The 22,439-nt window shown below is 44.3% G+C and overlaps 1 protein-coding gene across 10 annotated transcripts in view; it reads right to left on the reverse strand.

Annotated features, from left to right (window-relative positions):
* The window catches only part of pcloa (piccolo presynaptic cytomatrix protein a), a 64,082-nt gene extending 42,964 nt beyond the window's left edge, over positions 1 to 21,118 (reverse strand). For all 10 annotated transcript variants that reach the window (XM_026146514.1, XM_026146513.1, XM_026146512.1 and 7 more), the window contains exons 1-3: positions 20,634 to 21,118; positions 17,577 to 18,516; positions 14,947 to 15,960 (exon numbers count right to left, since the gene is read on the reverse strand). In XM_026146514.1, the coding sequence (XP_026002299.1) occupies positions 14,947 to 15,960; positions 17,577 to 18,516; positions 20,634 to 20,845 (2,166 nt within the window). In that variant the 5' untranslated portion in view covers positions 20,846 to 21,118. The remainder of the gene's footprint in view (positions 1 to 14,946; positions 15,961 to 17,576; positions 18,517 to 20,633) is intronic.
* Positions 21,119 to 22,439: the final 1,321 nt, after the last annotated feature.

Raw genomic sequence — 22,439 nt, forward strand, 5'->3', positions numbered from 1 at the left:
AACACTAACACCCACAAAGATGAATTTGTGGCAATGTTGTTGAAATGCATATACTCAGATAAAAAGCATAAAAAACCTTGGAAAATAAATACAAACTCCCTCTCTCTTCCTACATGAAGCTCTCAAACAAGCACGAGCTCAAACATGAATGAATCATGACAGACTCAGAAATTTTCCATCTCCGTCAGGCTTCCTCCAAGGACGGAGAAAGAAGACAAACTGAAAACCGCAGACAGGAATCAGATGCTGGGACGAGGCTGACCATACCCATGTTAGGTTATTGTCTCCAACTGGGAGTAGGAGTGTTGTGAAGGTCGGCGCAGCTCTTTGATTAACACGAAGGATCCTATGAGGGTTTGGCTCATCTAAATTTAGACAGCGCTTGGCCCACAGACTTGGTGAAGTCGCTTCCTCTTACCACTGCCTGCACTTTACACATTCTTGGACATATCCACACATACATATACTTTTCGTGTATTTTGATGAGATTTCTTTCTATGACTTTTCCTCTGAACTTCAGAAGCGTCGTTTTAAACAGATGATTTAGAGGAAGATGGGACAGATGGATAAAACAGATGAAAGGGAGGCAGTGGAAAAAAGACTGATAATGTTGGGTTAGATGCAAGACAGGATGAAAGAATGAGGGGAAGATGATAAGTAGGGAGAATAACAGTCAAGGCTATAGGCAGAAGAAGAAAATGAACATAATAGAGCACACTGAAGGACAAGCTGAACAGTAAAGGGAAGGAGCTTAATGACCATTGGAAATGACTCAACATCAGCTACTGCCAACAAGCTTAACGTTATCACCCTGTATATCTGCAAATCAACTGCCAAGAGGACAGGACAAGCTGCAGTTTGTGACTGCCCAGAATGACTTTAAAATGTTACACTAGAGATTGTGAATGCTTTTGACGTCATTTGTACATACATTGGCAAAAGTTCCTGCCATTCTTCCAGGTTAACGCCTCTTCATCAGCTTTTTTTTTTGTAGTGTCTTTTCATTAATTAGGTTTTCCTTTATCATATGCAGACTGTAGAGATAGTTCCATATTGCAGTTAACTTGCCTCATGTCTTTATGTCAAGTAGATGATCATTTTCATCCTGGTTACTCTCATTGCTCTCATCATCTTGGTTAGCTGATTTTAAAAAGTAAAATGCGCTAAAACACCCTCTATTTCTCTAAAAAATAAGATGCATCGGAGTTGTTTCCACCACTGTAATTTTTCCTTAAGCATGCGAATTAAAAGGTGCTCATGATTAGGGATGGGTACTGGTGTCCGTTCTGACATAAACGGTAGTAACCAGACCGAAAAGCAGCGCACATTTCGATGCTTTATTTCGGTGCTTTTTTTTTTCCTGAGCTGTGATACACTTCTAGCCAATCATTTTACGTTTCCGAGGATAGTAGGCGGGTCCAGGTACGTACGTTCTTTTAGAGCAGAGCTACAGATTAAAAATGCCCAAGGCGAAGCGGTCAAAAGTCTGGCTGTATTTCACAGCAAAATATGCAAACTCAGCAGCCTGCAACAAGTGCTTTAAGCTGATACTGTGATACTGTCAAAGGAGGTAACACCTCGAATCCGATCAAACACCTGGCGACGCATAGCGTTTTTTTTAAAAGCCAAGAAATGCGCTGTATTTGATAGCTTGCTGCGAGACCTCACACCGAGCGCATCTACTGCGGGTGTGGTGCCTGTTATCAGACCCGGAGTTAGCAACATCCCCAAAAACACGAAGAGGAGAGTCCTGGCCCCTAGCCCTGCCAGTGTAGCAGAAATGATGACGGATGATGATGGCAGCAGCAGCCGATCTTCTCTGTGTGAGTAGCTTAATGTTGTTCGTGTGGAATTTACGTTGAGTAGGCTAACCACGTTATTACATTAATGCATGTAAGGTGAACTAGCAAACATCATCATAGCTACATGCGGCTGTCTTCTTGTTTGATGGCAGATACTCCCTTCACCCTGGCCAAAAAGGCTAAAATGACCAAAGAAAAAGAGGGAAACGGCTAAACATGAGAGGTTTTTGGATAAAGTTTGTGTTTTTTCTATTGTTTAAGCACTGCTTCCAGCCAAGAGTGATACCATATATGCCCCATAGCTGCAGAAAAGGCTAACATTATTATCTTTTTACAAAAACCAGCTGAACATGAGAGGTTTTTGGACCAATTTTGTGTTCTCCATTCTTTAAGCACCGTTTGAGCACCGGCACCGTTTCAAAAGTACCGATTTGGCACCGGTATCGGATAAAACCTAAACGATACCCATCCCTACTCATGATGATGTTTCTGGGTGCTAGCAAGTTAAATTTGCCACCTTCAGAAAGAGCCAGATTAGCTGTTTCACACCCTTTCTATTCTTTATGCTTAAGCCAATACCCACCTGCTGGGGTTACCTATTCCAGTCAAGTACTGGCAAGAAAGGGGAATAAAAGGACATTTATGGGTCTATTCATTTAATATTTTAATATTAATGTTATTTTACATTTAAGCCCACAAATGAATGACATGTCTTGGCAATGGTGATATCTGGATGTATATGACCAGATAATTAGCGAAAACACAATATAATCCACTATATGAATGATAAGGTTAAAAGGCAAGAGGCTAATGCTCTTTTTGCAGCACCGCTCGTGCATGTTTCTGTCATAAAGCTCTAGCTCAAATTAAAATCTGGAAGTCTCTGCCCTTTTCCCATTGATGAGCATGCTCAGTGGCCAACTTAATTACAATTCACTAGACCGCAAGCAGCATATCACAGCATCAGCTCCTTTGCGAGCCAAAAAAGATCGATGTCTCCGCGTTAAGGATGTTAACATCGTGGTCTCAATGTGTTGTATTCACACTTACATGCACAAATGTTTATGTAATTCTCAAATGAATCATGAAAGTAAACGTTACATGAGTGGTAATTGCCTTAAGGTTTGAGAACTGGGCTCGAGACGAGGAGATTGTAGGCTTTAATGACAAAATAAGAAGCAAAACCTGAGTGGGGAATTTGAATAAGTCCCATCCTGCTACCATCCTCTGGGAATGCATTTAGCAAAATGTTAGTGAAGCAGAATGTTGCAGGACAAAGTATAAGCCTACTGAGGAATATTCCCTGGATAAATGAAGGTTTAACAGGTCAATTATCCCATTATAAATACAAATCTTTTACTCAAATCAAACCTGACAGTTGACAGAAAAGAGCCTCAGTGTTTCAATTCTGTCATGACGATACTGTCAGAATATTTCATTCCACTGTGGAAGGTGAATGAAGAAAGAAGAAGGAAGAGAGAAGGACAAAGTGTTTGTTGATGTGTAAAAAGTCTGTTTTTAAAGTGGGTTTGACACAATATATATACACTTCTAGCCTAGGGATTAAGGACAGGGAGAAGTTTCAGTGCATATTCTGTGTGCATCTGTGTTTGTTTATCTAGTTTATCTCATAAACTATCTGCATGAGTCAGCTTCTTATCGAAATCAAAAAAGTGACAGGGCTTTGTTCAAATTTTAAATCAAGTGTTTCGCTCCTTTCAGCAGTTATGAATTACATTTCAAAACAAAGAAAGAATCTTTATAGAGAAGTTTTTACTCTGCACATCCCCTCGGCTATATAAAGAGTTTTTGGTTTCTTCAAGGTCATTATTTTGATTTTATAGTTCAAAACATTGATATAGTCGCTATAGCTGACTGTTGGATTGTCAGATATTTTGGTCCATATTGACATGACAGCATCACACGGGTAGATTTGTGGCTTTACATTCATGAAGCCAATTTCCTATTCCATCACATCCCAAAGCAGCAAAGATTGAGTATGTGGGTAACACCCATGAAAACTTGCCAAATATTCTCTGCCTATGCCAAACAGCTTATTCTGCCATTGACTGTTGTTTTGAGCTTCTGGTACCCCAGGTTCCTGGTTAGCAGTACCTGTGAGCATGGACACTTCTACAGAGGTCACTTGGTGTCTGCTCCAAGAATGCCATGTTTGACTGATCTGAATAGGACCTGTGCCATGGGGCAACTGCAAGCTGGTGTTCTGCAAACCCAAGTTGCAGCATTATTTGGAGTGAGCCCTGCTACCATCTCCAAATTAAAGCCCAAATCCCATATAATCAGGATGTCAGAGACAGGCCGTGAAGTGGACGTCCCAAGAAGACGACAACACAAGAAGACAGTTCCCTCACCCTGTCGGCAGTCAAGAACCATAGGCAGTCTTCTACAGTACAGGTTTGGAGGATGTTATAGCCGACTGTTCTCTACCCAGACAATCTGGGATAGACTGCAGACAGCCAAACTCTAGTGGAACCTGAATATGTAGAGAAACTTTATGTCCAGCAATGAGTCCAGATTTTGCCTCTTGCAGTTGATCAGAGGGTCAAGGCCACTTAACACTTATGGGATTAGCTTGAGCTTGGAGCTTTTGACTAACAGTGTGTTACCATGCTGGTGACCACCACGAGGATGAGGTGCCTTGCTGTTGGGGCTGTGTAAGGTTTTTTCTACATTCTACTGACGCCCCTGTTTGTTAAATGAATAAATTGTTAAGTTGGCAATTTGTCTTGTTTCTTCAGACTTCAATCATCCAATGCAATAAACGACAACAAACAACAATCAATAGCAAAATAAGTTATTTGGTAGCCCACATACCCACAACCCACATACTCAACTCTCTTTTTTTAAAGCAAACCACACAATCACCTTTAAGTCACAAGTGCAATATTGGTTATACTCCAATTACATGTTTCCTTCAAACTTGCAAAAAGAAAAGTGTGTATTCTAACAAACATTACTCACGACAGAGACACAATTCAAGACAAAAGCCAGAAATGCCTGCATATTACACCGATGTCTCAGCATATGACAGATTTTTTTTTCAGGCAATGCAAAAAGAAAGAGGCACAATTTGACCTCCAGAATCTATTAGCACGACAATATAGTGCACAACCATTTTTATGTTGGCATAACTAGGGCTGGCTGTTTCCTATACATTAATAAAATCTTATATTATGTTAGGATTCTTGCATTATCATATTTTCTGCCTGACAGTCAATTCTGCCCACAGGTGCTGTTCATGTGACTCGCAGGCGTGAGTCACGAGTGCTAAAACAAACCGCAACAGTCAGGTTGTCATGGTCTGCACTGCTTAGGGCAGCATGGGCTGGCACCCATATCCTTTGTGACACCCCTTTCCTCCTCCACCCCCCCATGGGATTCCTCTTTCTGTCACAACCATATCTCTTGTCTCCTCTCGCCTCTGCTTTGGGCCTGTCCTCCTCCATTCTGCAATGAAATGTTATCTGTCTGCGTGTTTTTTCATCTCAGTGCTCTCTTACTTTCATTTCATGCTTAAAAAGAAGACTGTGGTTTTAATATTTGACATTTTAATTAAAAAACAAAATCATAAAAAGACGCTTGTGAAGTTTCTGGTCTATTTCTTATAACTTGTCAGTCAAGGTAGCTCCCTCCAACTGCTCTTCCTTTACCAATACCTATATTCTCCAATAAAGATGAAAGGGACCACTTTAAACGTGGGATAAAAGTTAATCCTCTTGCCTTTTTTTTTTTTTTTTTCCAAAAAATGCATGAAAATGATTTTTTCACAGGTGAAGCTAAGCTGTTTCCCCTCACCCACTTAAGGTCATTTAATAGTCAGACTGAGATAGTCCAAAATCCACAAAACCAACTTTCTGCTTTATTCAAATTAGACCCTTCCCTGCTGGTGAAGTAAAAGCACGTGTTGCAGTGCTGACAACAAGGGGCAAGTGCCAGAATCTGTGTCTTCATGTGTCTCTGCTTGCCTGTCCTTTGCTCTCAGTGTGATGAGGCCCCACTGCTGGCACACTTGACGTATTCGCTTGGTGGTGAAAATTTAAGTCTTGCTAAGCATTTAAAATAAATTTTGAAAACTGCAAATTCGAAAGGAGATCATTAGAATTTCTTCTAGAATAGAGCATGAAGGGTTCTATATAAAAAGGAAGGATCTACCATTCATAGCCTAACCAAGGTGTAAGATCTGTTAATATGGCAACTGAGACAGCAACTTGCTAGATGCATTTCTCAGTAAAAATAAATAAATACAATCAGTTTAACTTGTGAGATATATTCTTATTCAGGTGCCAACAAAATCAACCAAAACACATCCGCAAACACACACACAGACACACACATTCACCTTAATGTCTAAAAATACCCTCACAGCCTTCCAATGTGGCCATGTGCGGGTCTCTGTGGGTTGCCTGGTGCGGCAGAAGAAAATACACAGTTAAAGGAGTGAATATGAAAGAGGGAACACAAAGAGCTACAAAAGGGAGTGTTGAGGAGGGGGGGGGGGGGGCTGCCCTGCAGTTCCTTGTGTTCTCCCCTCTCTCTCTCTCTCCCTCTCCTCTTTGTGGCTCTCTTTGGTGGCTGTGGCTATTTTTGTATGCTTCAGCCTCCTGACCAACTGATGGGAGAGCTGTGAGAACAACTGGACTGTATGGAGCGGATTGAAAGCTTTATAACTGTGATATATAACTGTGGTTAGTTTCTAAGTACTGTAAACAACAGAATCATCTAATATCTGGATTCTGCAATGACGTGTGACTTAAATAAGGCAGAAGTTTGGAGCGGGGGGGTTCAGAGATACCAAGCGCTACACAGAAGCATATTCAAGCATGTGCATAAGTGTATGTATGACCACGGAGCGAGCCTTTATCTGGCTGTGCAGACTCAAGAGGATTCAGACTGTGGGCGGAGGCGTGGGCACGATTGCAGAATAACAATGAGGAAGGAGGACACGGGAAACACATTGCAATAAATGCAGGCTAAGGTTTTAGAAACATGAGGATGCCCAACACGGGGACCTAGCGCTCAAGTGGCTTTTTGGTTTTAACCGAAACTTTACAAGCCTAAACTAACGGCTTAACTTAAGCAGATATTAAGAGAGGTGAAGTTAACGAAACAATCTGAAATGATCCTTTCCTGTCTGACCCAGAGGAGCAGATTCATGACATCTTTATGTCATAAATAAGGAAGTGTTTACCTTTGCGCCAAGAAACCACTAGCCTAGCATTTGCATTTTGCTCTGCTTACTCTCTTTGAGGCTAAACAAATCTTGAGAAGAAAGTGATGCTAGCCTCCTAACCCGAATGTCAGTTTGACAGCAGACAAGGGTGACCTACTTACCAAAATCCTAAACTATTTCTTTCCACAATTCCACAAAAATAGGTGTACTCAACACTTTATGATCATTGCTTATTCATTTTCCAGGATGACGACTTTTTAAGATCTTGTAGTTGTGACTAAATACAAAAATGGCAAACTGGAATAAAGCAGTTCAGTTTCTAGGATACATTAACCAACAGCCAGAAAGTATTTAATAATTAAGTTAGGGAGAGCAGTTGATACAGGATAGCAAAGCATAATCTTGTAGATGTTGGCCAATGTCAAGTGGGGGGAAAAAGCAAAAAAAAGAGGAAACACCATGCATCTTCATAACTCTCGTTTATATGTTTTTATACATCTTTTCATATTTAATTTATCTAAACAAGGCTCGCTGGTAGAGTGTACTGTGGCCAGTTGAGATCAAGAAACCAGCTTAAGGTGATTTTGTGACATGGTGCATTATCCTGCTGGAAGCATCCACCAGCAGATGATCCACTCTGTGGTCGTAAAGGAATGGACGTTGTCAACAACAATACTCGGGCAGGCTGTAGTGTTTACATGATATTCATTTGCTGTTAATGGATCCAAAGTGTGCAAATAAAATATACCCCACACCATCACACCTCCAGGATCCAGCCACAGCAGTTGATATAAAGCAGCATGCTTTCATGTTGTTGACACCAAATTCTGGCTCTACTATCTGAATGTTGAAGTACACATCGAGACTCATCGGTCCAGGCAACATTTTTCCTTCTGTTGTCCAATTTTGATGAGCTCGTGAGAACTGAACCCTTAGTTTCCTGTTTTTAGCCGATAGGAGTGGTACATGGCGTGGTCTCCTGCTGCTGGAGCATTTGATGTGTTCCACATTCAAAGATGCTCTTCTGCATACTTTGGATCTAATGAGTGAATATTCGAATCGCTGTTGCCTTCCTATCAACTTGAACCAGTCTGCCATTCTTCACTGACTTCTGACATCAACAAAGCATTTACACCCAGAGGCGTTATGCTCACTATATATTTTCTCCTTTTTGGACCATTCTCTGTAAACCCTACAGACGGTTGTTTGATCAAATCCCAGTAGATCAGCTGAAATACTCAGCTGATCTACTGGACTTCAAAGCACCATGTTTGAAGTCACTTAAATCTCCTTTCTTCGCCATTCTGATTCCTGGTTTGAACTTGAGCTTGTATTGACATAGTCCAAATGCATTAAGAGTATGAACTAGGGTTGGGCGATTGAACAAATATATCGACAATCGATGATAGGCTGAGCCCATCGGCGATCGTTTTTACAAAGGCGATTTATTTATTCATTTGCCCATGAGTAAGTTTGCTAATAATGATGGAGCTATTCGGGCACTTTGTCCAAAGTTTGTTTATTCAGCGCTCCAGATGGGTTGAGTGTGTTAAAAATTTTAATCGCGTTAACTATGATGACCTGTTAACGCTGACAGTCCTATTTTTTTTTTTCTAGGGGGGGGGTGGAAATTAGTTTGTCCATGTTTGGAATTCTGAGTTGTAAAGGCGCAAATCAGTCCATGCATGATTACATTGCTCCACCCATCAAAATGTCTGCCCATGCGCGAATATATCACCCATCGTCGATTATTGGACTGACGAGTGTCGGTTGGAAAATTTTTTACATATCGCCCAACCCTAGTATGAACATTACATTAATATGCTCGATTTCAAAACCACAGATTACCTTCTGCAGAATTTAAATAAAAAAGGTGGAAATCTCGCTGGTTTATGGAGGTGGAGGTGACACAGAGTGTAACTCACAACTCTACTCTTAGCTCTGACTCTCTGATTTGCACTTCCCATTTTACGTAAGGCTCCTTCAAAAAGCACACTCATTACTGATAAGGACAATATGACATGGAGCCTGAGCTAAAGTAACACTGCTGAGCAGCAGACACACATTTACACACTTTCAAATTCAAATTCAAATTCAAATTTTATTTGTCACACACACACAACCATACACAGTATGACATGGGGGTGAAATGCTTGTAGCTGTACAATGCCCGACCATTAAATGACAGAAGAAAAGTTTTACAATATTTACAATTTACTACAAAAATTTACAAATTAACTTGGGAATTTACAGTAAAGAATGTGCAAATAGCAGAAGAGATTATAAAGATAAGGATTATAAATTATAGGAATTATAGGATTATAGGAAATGTGTGGTGGTGCGTGTGGTGACGTGTGTGAGAGTCCAGTCTTATAGTAACGTGTTTGGGAGAGTCCAGTCCTACACCTGGTTCAGGGCCCGAATAGCCTGGGGGAAGAAGCTCCTCCTCATTCTCTCTGTTTTGGCCTTAAGGGAGCGGAAGCGCTTCCCAGACCTCAACAGTGAGAAGAGTCCATTGTTGGGATGGGAGAGGTCCATCATAATCTTCCTAGCTTTGGACTTGCACCGCTTGGTGTAGATGGACAGCAGGTCAGGGAGCTCTGATTGAATGATGCGTTCTGCCGAGCGCACCACCCTTTGCAGATCTCGTCTGTCCTGCTTGGTGCTGTTCCCAAACCAGGTGCAGATGTTTGACGTCAGGACGCTCTCGATGGTGCAGGAGTAGAAGTTCTTGAGCACCTTCAGTGGCAGATGGAAGTCTCTAAGTCTTCTGAGGAAGAAGAGACGCTGACGGGCTTTCTTAACCAGGGTGTTGATGTGACAGGACCATGACAGGTCCTGAGTGATGTGGACACCCAGGTATCGGAAACTGTCCAGTCTCTCCACTGGCGTGCCACTGATGATGAGGGGTTTGTAATTCCTCGCCTGCTTTGTAGTGAAGTCCACGATCAGCTCCTTAGTCTTGCTGATGTTTAGGAGGAGGTTATTCTCCTGGCACCAGGTCTCCAGGTTCCTAATCTCCTCCAGGTAGGCCGTCTCGATGTTGTCGGAGATCAGGCCCACAACAGCAGTGTCGTCAGCAAACTTGACAATGGAGGTGGTGTCGGATGTGGCTACACAGTCATAAGTGTACAGTGAGTACAGCAGGGGGCTTAAAACACAGCCCTGAGGCACTCCAGTGCTGAGTGAGATGGAGGGGGAGACTTGTTTTCCTACCCTCACTGATTGGGGTCTGTCTGTGAGGAAGTTGAGGATCCACTGACACAGTGATGAGCTGAGTCCTAGATCCGTCAACTTGGTGAAAAGCTTAGAGGGAATTATTGTGTTGAATGCTGAACTGTAGTCCACGAACAGCATCCTAACATAATTCCCTCTGCCAGTGTCCAGGTGACTCAGGGATGTGTGGAGCAGGTGAGATATGGCATCGTCTGTGGAACGATTAGTCCGGTAAGCAAACTGAAGTGAGTCGATGGTGGGAGGAAGTGAAGAAGTGATGTGATCTCTCATCAGTCTTTCAAAACACTTCATCACAATTGAAGTCAGTGCTACTGGACGGTAGTCATTGTGGCAAGCGGGCTGTTGTTTCTTTGGAACAGGGACAATAATGGACCGTTTGAAGCACGTGGGAACCACAGCTTGGGCCAGGGAGAGGTTGAAGATCTCCGTGAACACCGGTGCTAGTTGATCAGCGCAGGCTCTAAGGACCCGGCCAGGGATTGCATCTGGTCCTGCTGCCTTCCTGGTGTTCACCCTCCTGAAGGTGTTCCTCACGGCATGCTCTGTGATGACGAATGCATTTTCTTCACTGGTGCACTCCGAGCGCGCGCAGCCGTTTGTTGTTTTAATTGCTGCGGCGTCGAAGCGAGCATAAAACATGTTCAGCTCATCAGCCAGTGAAGCATCGGCATTCATCATTGAAGAAGCTGGTCGTTTATAGTCCGTTATAGTCCGCAGTCCTTTCCACAGGCTCCTAGAGTCTGTCGTAGCTGTGACTCTAGTTTTTCCCCGTAGCTCCGCTTTGCCTTTCGGACCGCGCTGCGCACGTTGTAGGACGCAGCCTTGTATAGGTCCATATTACCGGAGACAAGCCCTTCATTGTAGGCAGCGGTGCGTGATCTCAGAGCGTCGCGGATGTTTTTATCCACCCACGGCTTCTGGTTGGGAAACGTTCGGATGATAGTTCTTTCTGCTGTGTCGTCCGCTAGTTTCCCGATAAATCCCACAACCGCTTCCGTAAACATGTTGATGTCATCAGAGCTGCGCCGAAACATGTCCCAGTCTGCGTCATCCAGTGCGTCCTGCAGCGCGGCCACCGATTGGTCCTTCCAGCGAGCGACCTCCCTCCTGATTGGTGGTTGCTGCTTTAGCCTTTGTTTGTAAGCAGGTATGAGGAAGATGGCGGAATGGTCCGATTTTCCAAATGCCGGCAGGGGTTGAGCCTTGTAACAGTTCTTGAACGGGGTGTAGCAGTGGTCTAATGTCCTCGTGCCCCGGGTGGGGCAGTTGATGTGCTGGTGAAGGTTGTGAAATGTCCGTTTGAGATTCACTCTGTTAAAATCTCCCATAACAATGAGTGCGGCATCTCGGTGAAGTGTTTGTTGATGTGTGAGAGCCTCATGTAGCTCACATAAGGCAGTGTCCGAGTCCGCGTGAGGCGGAATGTAAACAGTGCAGGCAATGACCGCAGTGAATTCCCGAGGGAGATAGAAAGGGCGACACTTAACGATCAAAAGCTCCAGATTGGGCGAGCAAGAGCGTGTGAGTGGGGAGATGTTTGTGCTGTCGCACCATCTGTTGTTCACCATCAAACACACTCCACCACCTCTTTTCTTCCCCGACTCCATTGTCCTATCCATGCGGTAAACCGAAAAGAGCCCCGTCGGCTGCACGGCGTGGTCTGGTATCGCTGGGTTCAGCCAAGTCTCGGTGAAGCAGAGGAGGTTGCAGTCCCGAATGTCTCTCTGGAACTTGATTCTGGCTCTGAGGTCATCAAGCTTGTTCTCGATGGATTGAACATTGGCTAGCAGGATACTGGGCATGGGTGCGCGGTGTGCGCGAGCCCGTAGCCTGTTCCTGATGCCGGCTCTTTTACCTCGAGGCCGTCGCTTAGGGTTGCGTCCTTTGTTCTCTCTCAGGATCTCCTTTGGCCAGGTTGGGTCCGGAGTTAAACATGGTGAAATGTTCGTGTACTGCAGACCAATAGAAACCAAAGTGTCTCTACTGTAGCGGATATGTGTCTTTTGCATGATGCCCATGCAAGATTATCGCAGATATAGCAAAAAGTGACGAAAAAGTGGAGAAGTTAGGGCAGAGCATCCAGCACGGCAGCCGACCTCACCGGCGCCATTTTGTCTACTTTCCCTACTTCAAAGGGGGCCCCATTGGTAAAAGCAGGGGGATAGCACTGTTCAGGGAGGGTTCTCATAGAGAATACACTGTCTTTAAAAATGCAGGTATTAGGAAAGTCGTTCTTTGTCTTATAAGGATAAGACCAAGAATACAAAAGAGTGGGAAATACAAAAAAGACAGAGAAAATAGGACAAAAATGCAAGGAAGGGAGCTGCGTTTGAAAGAAAGCAAGCAACAGAGAAAACACATTAAGGTGAGTGCCTTTCCTTCCAGGGTGGCTATTTTCACAACTCATATTGATGGGATTAAGCAGAAACACCTGAGTCGGGGCTCACGCCTCAACAGAAATGGCAGACTTCCTGTTGCCCTTTAAATCCTTTCAGGACACAGAGATTATGGCTACACATGCTGACACATTACAGTCAGATGGACGCTCACCCTTCAATATTTCAACAAAATGACACATTTTTAGCAAACAGACCCTGAAATGCCTTATTTCTAATCCTTGCACATGCACACCGTGAGAACAAAAACACACTAAAAGAAGCAACTCTCCTGAAGTGTGAAGGCTCACCTGAGCCTACTCAGCCAAATGTCAATAGCTCGACATTCTCACAAATTAAACAAACTGTCCCCTCCCACACACACGTACACACACTCACCACACACTCTGCACCACTCACGTCAGCAACTAAACCCTCGCTGACAGCCGACATTATGGCAGCGAATGACACACAAGTGAGGCGTACTACGTAGGGGGCAGATGACTCAACCTAGGTGCCGTGTGTGTGTATGTGTGTGTGCGTGTCTTTTATGCCAAACCTTCAAAAGCTTGGTCACAACTTCAGTCAGAACCTTTCATTTTTATTCAACGTATGTGTCTTATTCAGCCCTGCAAGAGAAAGAAATAGTCATCCCTTCCCGTAAGAATTTCTAGCTACGCCTGTCCTAAAAACAAAACGGAGTCAGGCTTCAAGAAAAGAGGATGTTAAGAGGACTAATCTATGTCCAATTAGAGCATCAGTGGCTTGAATGCCCATCTCGCCTTTGTAATTACATTTCCCCCTCCATGCTTGGCCTCAATTAAGTGATTCAGCTCCTCAGTCTCCCAGCAAGCATGTGCAATTAAAAAAAATCCGAGCTTCAGAAGACGACAACAGTACAAAAACTTTAATAGTCCTGTCACCACTGTAAACTAATAGTGGTCATATATAAAAGGGGAGTGTAGATGTGACCGTGACCTGCTTGTGGACTCTCGTCACTGGACTGCCAGACATGGGAGTGAGGGGTGGGTGCAAAAACTTGAGTGTAAACACAGAAACTCCCTGTTTAAAGGTTGTTTGTGTGCCAAACTCCAGGAGACTCCTGGGATTGCTGGCTGTAGCATTTTCTTTAACAGACATATATGAAAGCGGAATGGGAAAATGGGAATAAGGATATTTTTCATAATGTCAAACTGCCTCTGAACTGGCAGCGTTCACAAGCTCATTCTCAGCTTAGAGCCAGAAATACACAGCAGATTACCAAACCTTGACCTAACAAAGCAGTTATCACGTGAAACCAGGATACGGCTTCGGCCTGGCAAACACGTGTTTGCGCTCTGAGTGGCATGACCATGTCAAGAGGATATTAGCCATCCCAAGTGACCACTAGCTTTAGTTATGTTATACTTTAGTTCTCAATGGATGTTTGATCTAATTGTGAGATGTGACTCAGATACGCTATAAACAAAATTGGGACAATTCACATGTTCACGTGGGTGCAGCATATGTGACTATGCTTTGCCTGCATGCTGGGAAACTGCTCAACCAAAAGCACTTTTTGGCCTCTGTTCCCATTATATACTGATTCAACACCACAGAGTACCATCTGCTGTGTGGAACTCAAAGCACGGTCTCACAGTGCTGCTTCCACATGGAACAACACATGGAAAACACCAGCAAACCTGTCCCCGCACCTTGATAGATAACCAGGCTGGAAGTGACTGGTTGGAGATGCTTTCACATGCAGAAAAGCAGACAAATAAGCATTGGCATTTACAGATTTACCAAGTCGCATGTATCCAGTTTCACAATTAAAGACTGCTCTATATAAAGGAAAGCGTGCATTCGCTACACATGACCACACAAGCGCACACAGCCAAATACACACATATACAGACACACAGTGTTCAGTCAAGTGCTCTTTGATGATGAGTCCTCCAAAAAAGCTATTTATCTTCACGTGTCTGGCCGCGCTCTCAGCTAAAGAAAGCTTGACAGTAATGAGGCTTACAGATTTTTTTAAACGCTGCATAATTGACCACATCCATTAATTCAGCAGTCAAATATGTGCAGATGCCATTACACTGTCTATCTGAGTCAAACTAATAGACTTAAAAGAAGAAATAAAGGGTATTTTTGCGAGATGCTAGTGGGGAAAACGTTCAACTGAATAGTCCTAATTGTATTTCTACTGTGACCTATTTCAACGAAACATCTAGAGGATGTTTGTGTTCTATTTATATACACCAGAATGCATAAATTAGCAGTAGGTGCACGGTGCTGAGAGCGCAGGAAGCTGTAGGGGCGTAAGAAAACAGCAACAATGATAAGGGTTTCTTACCTCTCCTAAGTGAGGAGTAGGATTGAATCCACACAGATTGCACACTGTCTTCTTGCACTCGGTGCAGAGGCTGTAGTTGGGCGTGTCTGTCGAGCCAACGTTTAGCTCCACATTACACAGAGGGCAGTTTTCCTTCGTCGCTGGAGCTGAAGTGGGCATGGGTTTGGTTTCCGGGGCTTTCTCTTCCCGCTCCACAGAAATGGTTCTGGGGGGTTTCTTGGTCTTAGGGGGCGGTGTTTCAGGAGCAGAGTCTGAATCAGGGGGAGAGCCAGGGCCAGAGAGGGGGGAGTCAGGTGGTGAACCGGGACCAGAGTCTGCAGGGGAGTCAGGTGGTGACCCAGGAGGTGAACCCTTTGCTTTATCTTCCTCTCCCGTGACAAGACTGGTGGCTGAGCTCAAGAGGGATGATCCAAAGCTAAACATTTGAGATGTGGCTGCAGGAGGTTTAGTGGACTCTGTCAAGCCTCCAAAACCTCCAAACAACTTCCCAGCAACAGATTCCTCCTGTTTTGGAGCAGCCTGGGCCTGAGGCTTCGACGACTCCATCAACCCACCAAACCCACTAAACAGTTTTCCCGTGACTGACTCAGCAGCGTGTGAAGCAGCTGCTGGTGGCTTAGCTGCATCTGTGAGCCCCCCTAAACTGATACCTCCCAACCCTCCAAAGAAGCTTGATTCCTGCTTGGGTTTAGCTGGGGACTGCTGAGGACTGGACTTCTGAATAATGGGGCGACCTGTCTTGGGGTCGATTTTGGGGGATCCCGCGACTGAGGAGCCTGGTGAAAGTGGTCCTGGAGAGGTAGGACCTGGGGATTTCTGCCTTGGTGTGGTTGGTGGTGTTAACCCTTGGTCGGAGGTGCTTTGCTGTTTTATCAGGAGCTTTCCAGGTTTTCCCGATGCCTGTCTCTGAGGAGAGGGTGGGGCGGAGCCTTGCTTGGGCTTCGTCACACCAGGGGGATCCATTCCTCCCATGGCTCGCTGCATCTGACAGTTCAGACACAGCCACTCTTTACCCTGTGCATGAAAGAAAAGATACAAACAAAGCATTAGTTAGATGCACCAGTGACAAGTGTAAGTACAGTATATGCCCAATAACTAACTTTAATCGCAAATAAAAGACACAACCAAATAATTTGCATCTCAAATGATGCTAATTCCTGTTTTTTCATCAACAACATTTACACAAATACTAATCAGTCAAAAAAAGCAAATACTATTCATGCATCAATGCCAGGTTATAGTAGCTTTATTACAGGTGGTCTATATGTTGATGATAACTGGCTGTCTTTTGTTGCCTTTGTTTACACCATACAGGAGTTATCAACACCTGTTCTTAAAAAAGCTGGGTTTACAGCAGAGAGCTCTTTGTTCAGTGTTTGGCTATCTCCTTGGTTTCCACTGTGTGCAAAGTACAGTGTTCAAAAGGGTCAGTGCTGACAGGCTGATCGCTATCTAGAAGAATGTGTATTTGTATTTGTAGCGTAGAGCAGTGTGCGTATTTTTGTGTGTAATGGTCGCCTATTTATTGCGTAAATGTAAACAGATCAATCCGTCCAACATATGCAAATACGCTGGCTTTCGAAGAACAACCCAAGTATAAATGGCAAAGCTGTGTAGAGTCTGTTGCAGATAAGAGTAATAAACGTAGGTGCTGATATATTATTGTATCAGCTGCCACTTGCAGCGATAGAAGCACGCTCTAAGAGTTGTATACACCCTTGGTGGACTTCCCCCTTTGCATATTTGGGGATATTTTAAAGGCCTAGTGTCTGTCTAAACATGCACCCAAAAATCAAAGCCTCTTGTTTTAAAAATGTGCCTTCTGAACTATCCCCAGTGTTATTACGCATATCAGCCGATCCCAAGAAGAAACTCGAGCAGACGGAACCAGCCATTCTGCTCTGCTATAATCATGGCCTACTAGCGTTTACAGTCCATGTGTGACTGAGTGTCCTCACGGCTGGCACAGTATCTTCCTGTGGCCATGACATGAGTCACCTTGATCAACATTCCCTGGGTCCATATGGTCCCTCTGTTCCTCAAATCGTCTGCAACTCTTATTAAATGCGCTCCTTCTGCCAGGCTCACGGAACAGCGATATGCTGTTAACAGGCGAGCGCTGAATTCAGCTTCAGCGCAAAGATGTGCACCTTGGCTAGTTATCTTGACTTCTTTTTTATGCTGCAATCATTTTTTCTTTGTTGGTCTATTTAGGATGAGGACGCTAACTTCCATTGTTTACAAATCGGTTTGACTAGTCATTTTATGGTGATTTAAATGCAGAGCCAAGAAGTCTTCCTACTGGCAGATTATATATAAAAACACCAGAAAAACTGATGTTTCACTGACATAAAATCGAATGATACTTGGCCTTTTCCACACACTGTCATCATAACATAAACTAGATTGTGTAATATTAGTTAAATGCCAGTATACTAACATAGGAATTATACATGTTTTTTTTACCTTTAGATGTCTGGAAAGCACAGATCTGTGGGTGCTGACATGAAATGAATCATTTGGGATGTTATACAAGGTGTGATAACGCTTTTAAAGTCTTCATGACAAGAAAGGGGTTCGAGGAAAAAAAATTAATAAAAAAAGAAAATCAATGAACAGTCGTGTCTTACCGCTGAGTCTGGGGGGCTGAATCCACACAGGCTGCAGACCTGGTTCTTACACTCAGTGCAGTTATTGTAATTAGGTGGATCCTTAGATCCAACGTTCAGCTGGGTGGTTTTACATAGTGGGCAGATCCCAGCTGCAGGCTTTCCAGTTCCCTGCTTAATAGGGGGCCCAGCAGTCTTTCCTGGGGCTTCAGGATGTGCACCAGGCCCTTGTGGCACTTGCTGTTTGGGTCCAGGTTTCCCAGGTCCTTGTTGTTGTTGTTGCTGTGGTGGCAGACCACCTTTTTGTTGGAGAGGGGCTCCCTGTTTGGTTCCTTGACCCGGTGGTCCCTGACCTGGTCTGGGGGCCTGATGCCCTGGTGGTGCTTGGCCAGGAGGACGTTGGCCTGCTTTTGGCCCTTGGCCTGGTGGTCCCTGAACTTGTCTGGGTCCTTGACCAGGGGGTCCTTGTCCTGGCTTTGCTCCCTGTCCAGGAGGGCCCTGACTCTGTTTCTGGGGTCCTCCCTGCTGTGGTCCCTTCGGACCTGGCCCTTGCTGTGGGCCTTTCCCTTGTGGCTTCCCTCCCTGCTTGGACTCAGAAGCTGCAGGCAAGCCTTCCTCCTCTTCATCCCCAAACAGTCCAAATTTGGGAATGTTGACGGTATCACCCATGGAGGATATGGAGGAGGAGACAGACGAAGTCATAGAAGATACAGCGCTGAGGGGGTTGGCCCCGCTGAGAAAACTGGAGCCAAACATGCCAGATGACTTGGTCTCAGGGTCTTTTGGCTCCTGCCGGAATCTTGATTCAAAAAGGCTGAGAGATGAAGGGCTGCGGCCTGGTGTGGGCTTTCCGAGTGGACCCTGGTTGAAGGCGTCAACAGTTCGGCTTTTGCTAAGACCTGTTGGGCCCCTGGAGGCTCCTACCTGCTGGGAACGCTGCTGTGCGTCAGATTCTGATGGTCTGGAAGAAAGAAAACAGACAAAGATAGGTTTATCTGTTAGACAGATAGATAATAACACCTAACTGGAAACGAAGACTTTAATATCTGGATAGTTCCAAAATCCACTTCAACTCCACCTTCATCCATTAATCTTTGTATTTTTAGAGAACAAACCAACATCTGGCGACAGTTGAAAATTTTCTTTTGGCTGAAATTAACACATTTATAGAGCTTCAGATAAATGTGCAATGTCCCTGAAAAACAACTCATTTGTGTTATTGTTTCTGCTTGAATCATTCATATTCACTTTGACACTCCAACACATTTTCTGAACAAACGCTAAAAAAAACCCAATCGCATCAGCATCACACGCTTTAACATCTACCTGAGCCTTTTGTCTTAGTTACGCGTACATTAATGCTTAATAAAGCTTCCTTTTTCCAATAATATTGTGAATTACAGAGGATAGGAACATTTATCATCTCCTTTTTTTCTTGGACTGTTTGCATGCTATGCTATTAATCCTTTCAACAACAAAACCTGTAGCATCCCTCTGCTAATAACACAAGCTAAGCCCGTAGCTCTCAGGCCTATTCAACACATCAGTGAGCACAAAATGTGTAGTGAGTAGCCCTGGGGTAAAGCTGACAGGAAAGTGAATACCGTTGAATGACATGGGAGTGTAGATTGTTGAGATAGAGAGGGGAGACGCTTGGCTCCACAGGGGTAAGCTGAGACGCGTTTGTTAGCTCAGACTGAGAGGCAACATGCAGTAAGCACAAGCCTAGCCAAAGGACTGCAGGATATTTAGAGAAATGCATCAATGTGCTAATGGACCGACTGGATACTGTTTGTTATTGTATCACCGTGTGTGTATGCAACATACAGCCGAGATATATTGGTTCTGCTGTTTTAAAGTCTCTGAGGCTTTGGCCATTATTAAATTACATCCTCAGGCAATAAAGTTTAATGCAGTAATGAATACATGTGATTATTTTATAGTGAGCACAGGCTATGTGGGGGTACTTTAAGAGCAGAGCAAACAGTGAAAAGTAGTGGCGGCGCAATGCTTGCTGTGAGCCAGCCCGCTGGATCGTGGATTTCAGGACCACGGACAGCGATCAGCCTCATACCAGGGCAGATGTGTCCACAACAGAGGATGAAACCCGACTTAGTTAAACGTTCAGCTGCGAAGACATATATGAGTGATGACATTAACGCCTGTTCTGTTCTATTTATAGTCATATTAATATTGACGTGCCCCCCCCCCCCACTCTCAGCCTCTGCTCAGATATAAATACCCCCCCCCCCCCCCCTCCCGCTGGAGCCAATTAGTAAGGCAAATCTTGGCATTTTATCCCACACGTATTCACAAACCTTTCACCGTGATAAACATGACGTAAAACCCAAATCTACATATTGTTTTCGTCGGCAGGTTTCTACACCCCAGTTTCACAACCAAGCATCCCCCCCCCCCTCACTCCTCCTCCACGACACCATCGGTTAAAATCCAATTCGGTGAAATTCAGGGGGAAACGTTTAAGTGGCGACACCGGGGCGCGCATTCACGGCTGACGGTGTCGGGTTTGTTTTTAGCTGGGTGTTAAGGCATCGTTCGATCGGAGAAAAACACACTGGGCACGACAGATTTTCTTACCCAGCAGGCATTTCGAAAATTTCGCATAAATACTGGAGGTGTGTCTCTTACGCACATACCACACATAAACAGTGACCAATACTGTATATTTCTTAATACGGAACACACACACATACACTCAAATCGTTTGCTGGGTTAAAATGAGACTTGTCTGCGTTAGAAGCGCGAATGGCTGTACGACTTAATTGCCAACAGAGACATCACTCTCAGCCATGCAGATCATCAGATCTCGGTGATTATCCATAAGAGCGAGCTCTAAGAAGGGAATCATTTCTGGAGCGGTTGACATGATTTTTTTTTTTTTTTTAATGGGCGTGATCGGGCTCTCTGCCTCCTTTAGAGCATCTCAGAGATTCCCAAACGATGCTTCACACAACCACAACACATCCACTCGTGCCCATCCTCTCTCCGTGTTGTATAAAATGGCCTGGTTAGTGTGGGTATTTGAAGTGCATCATAAATGCGGTTTAAATTCCCTGCCTTCGTCCAGCCGCCGCGCCTCCGGGCTGCCTGCCTTGCGCCCTTGACATCGCCGCGGAGAGCTGCCGCCTCTGCTCCTCGCTGAGTTCACTCAGGTTGACCGGTGTCCCGTCTGAGACCCGGTAAAAGCCCCCCTTCCCGTCAGGTGCCAGCCCCTCGGGTAGCCCAGACGGCGGCCCCTCGCCTCCTTCAAGGCTCGCTTCGTTCCCCATGATCGGCCCCTCCCGTCCCCCTGTTCTCGGATCAATGCGCGATCCTCTTCTTGGTTTTTTATCTCCAGCGGGAGAAAGCGCTGCGAAGATGCTGCTCCTCGGTTTCTCGAAACATCTCAGATGATTTGTGACGGCGGTTACTTTACGTTCAGCTTCGGTGTTGCCCTCTGTTTCCTTTCTCGACGTTTTTCTGTCCCTCGCATCTCTGCAGCTGTAGCTACAGCACAGTTAACCACAGTTTTCCGTAAAAGGGGTCTCCGTTTTTACAACCGCTCACAGCCACAAAAGCTGGTTTCCGGTACAGTCTTACAAAATAAAATCAAAATGAAGAGGAAAGGAAAGCGTTTTTTACTGAGCATTTAAAACGTACACTGAGCACACAACGACGTATTTGGACTAGTGAAGGTTAAAAACGGATTAGTAAGGCTCGTAAATGAAAATGAAAGAAAAAAAGAAACCAATTGATCCTTAAACGTTTCATCTTCAATTATGACATTTGGATGCCTTTATAGTGAAGCGGAATTCGACTTCCGCTTTGTGATACTTGACGTTTTCACGCAGGTTTTCCACCAGCCTCTCAGCTCTGATGCCCACCGCGCATGTTCCTCCTCTGACAGGTGATCCGAAGACACCAGCGGGGGAAAATATGGATTTAAAGGAGACCTATTCGTCATAATGTATGGAACAGGCGGGTTCACTGATGCCTTCATTTTGAGTCGTATGTTCAGCTTCTCACAAGTTAAAGCAGGTAAAACAGATCAGACAGCTGAACGCATTTGGAGCTCCTTGGAAGTGTTTGTTGATGTTGCTGTATAATGCCCACACCTGGACTAACCATTCAGTTATAGTTAAATTATATAGATCTAATATAAGGAGGAAAACAATCACAAAGTATGTAACGGACATCTGCAGTAGTCCACAGATGACTCCTAACAAGAAGAGTAATTCATATGCCTTCTCAGTTGGCAGCTGTACACCTCTCTTTCTCAGTTTTTTAAAAAAATCCAAAATACATTATATTGTCAGATATGATAATGTGCATTTGAAGGCTGGCTGGGAAAATCAGGTTTCACTGACTGAAGCCAGATAAGTTGCAATGAATTCTTTATCTCCTCTCTCCTTGTGAAGATTTAATTGCTGTTGTTATCATGAAGAACACAGCACAGGATCAAATGAGCGTAATATAAAAGGAGGGTAATGAAAAGACAACGCAGAGGCAGCAGTATGTTGCATCTTTACACCATAACACCACCACAGCAACACACACACAACAGTCCAAAGCTGTAAACAGAATTACATTAAACCTGCCCACATGTTGCAAATTAAACCTACAGTGTATTTAGCTCTATTGTCTTGAGAACATGCACAGCAGGCCACAAGATTTGGCAAGTAGGATATTAAAATATGTCGTCTCCGCTGTACATCAAGGAGATATGTCACGATATGACAGCAAGTGCTCATTTGCTGTTTTGCATGTGGAGCTCTGAGGGGGGAAATGTGTCCTCACTTTACCCAGTTCAAAGCCCTTAGTACCTGGACTAGCTTGGTAAAGGGAAAAACTGGGTAACTAGACAGTGCGGTAGAAACAACAAAG

This window comes from Astatotilapia calliptera, chromosome 17 (genome assembly GCF_900246225.1).
Source record: "Astatotilapia calliptera chromosome 17, fAstCal1.2, whole genome shotgun sequence".
Classification (NCBI taxonomy): domain Eukaryota; kingdom Metazoa; phylum Chordata; class Actinopteri; order Cichliformes; family Cichlidae; genus Astatotilapia; species Astatotilapia calliptera.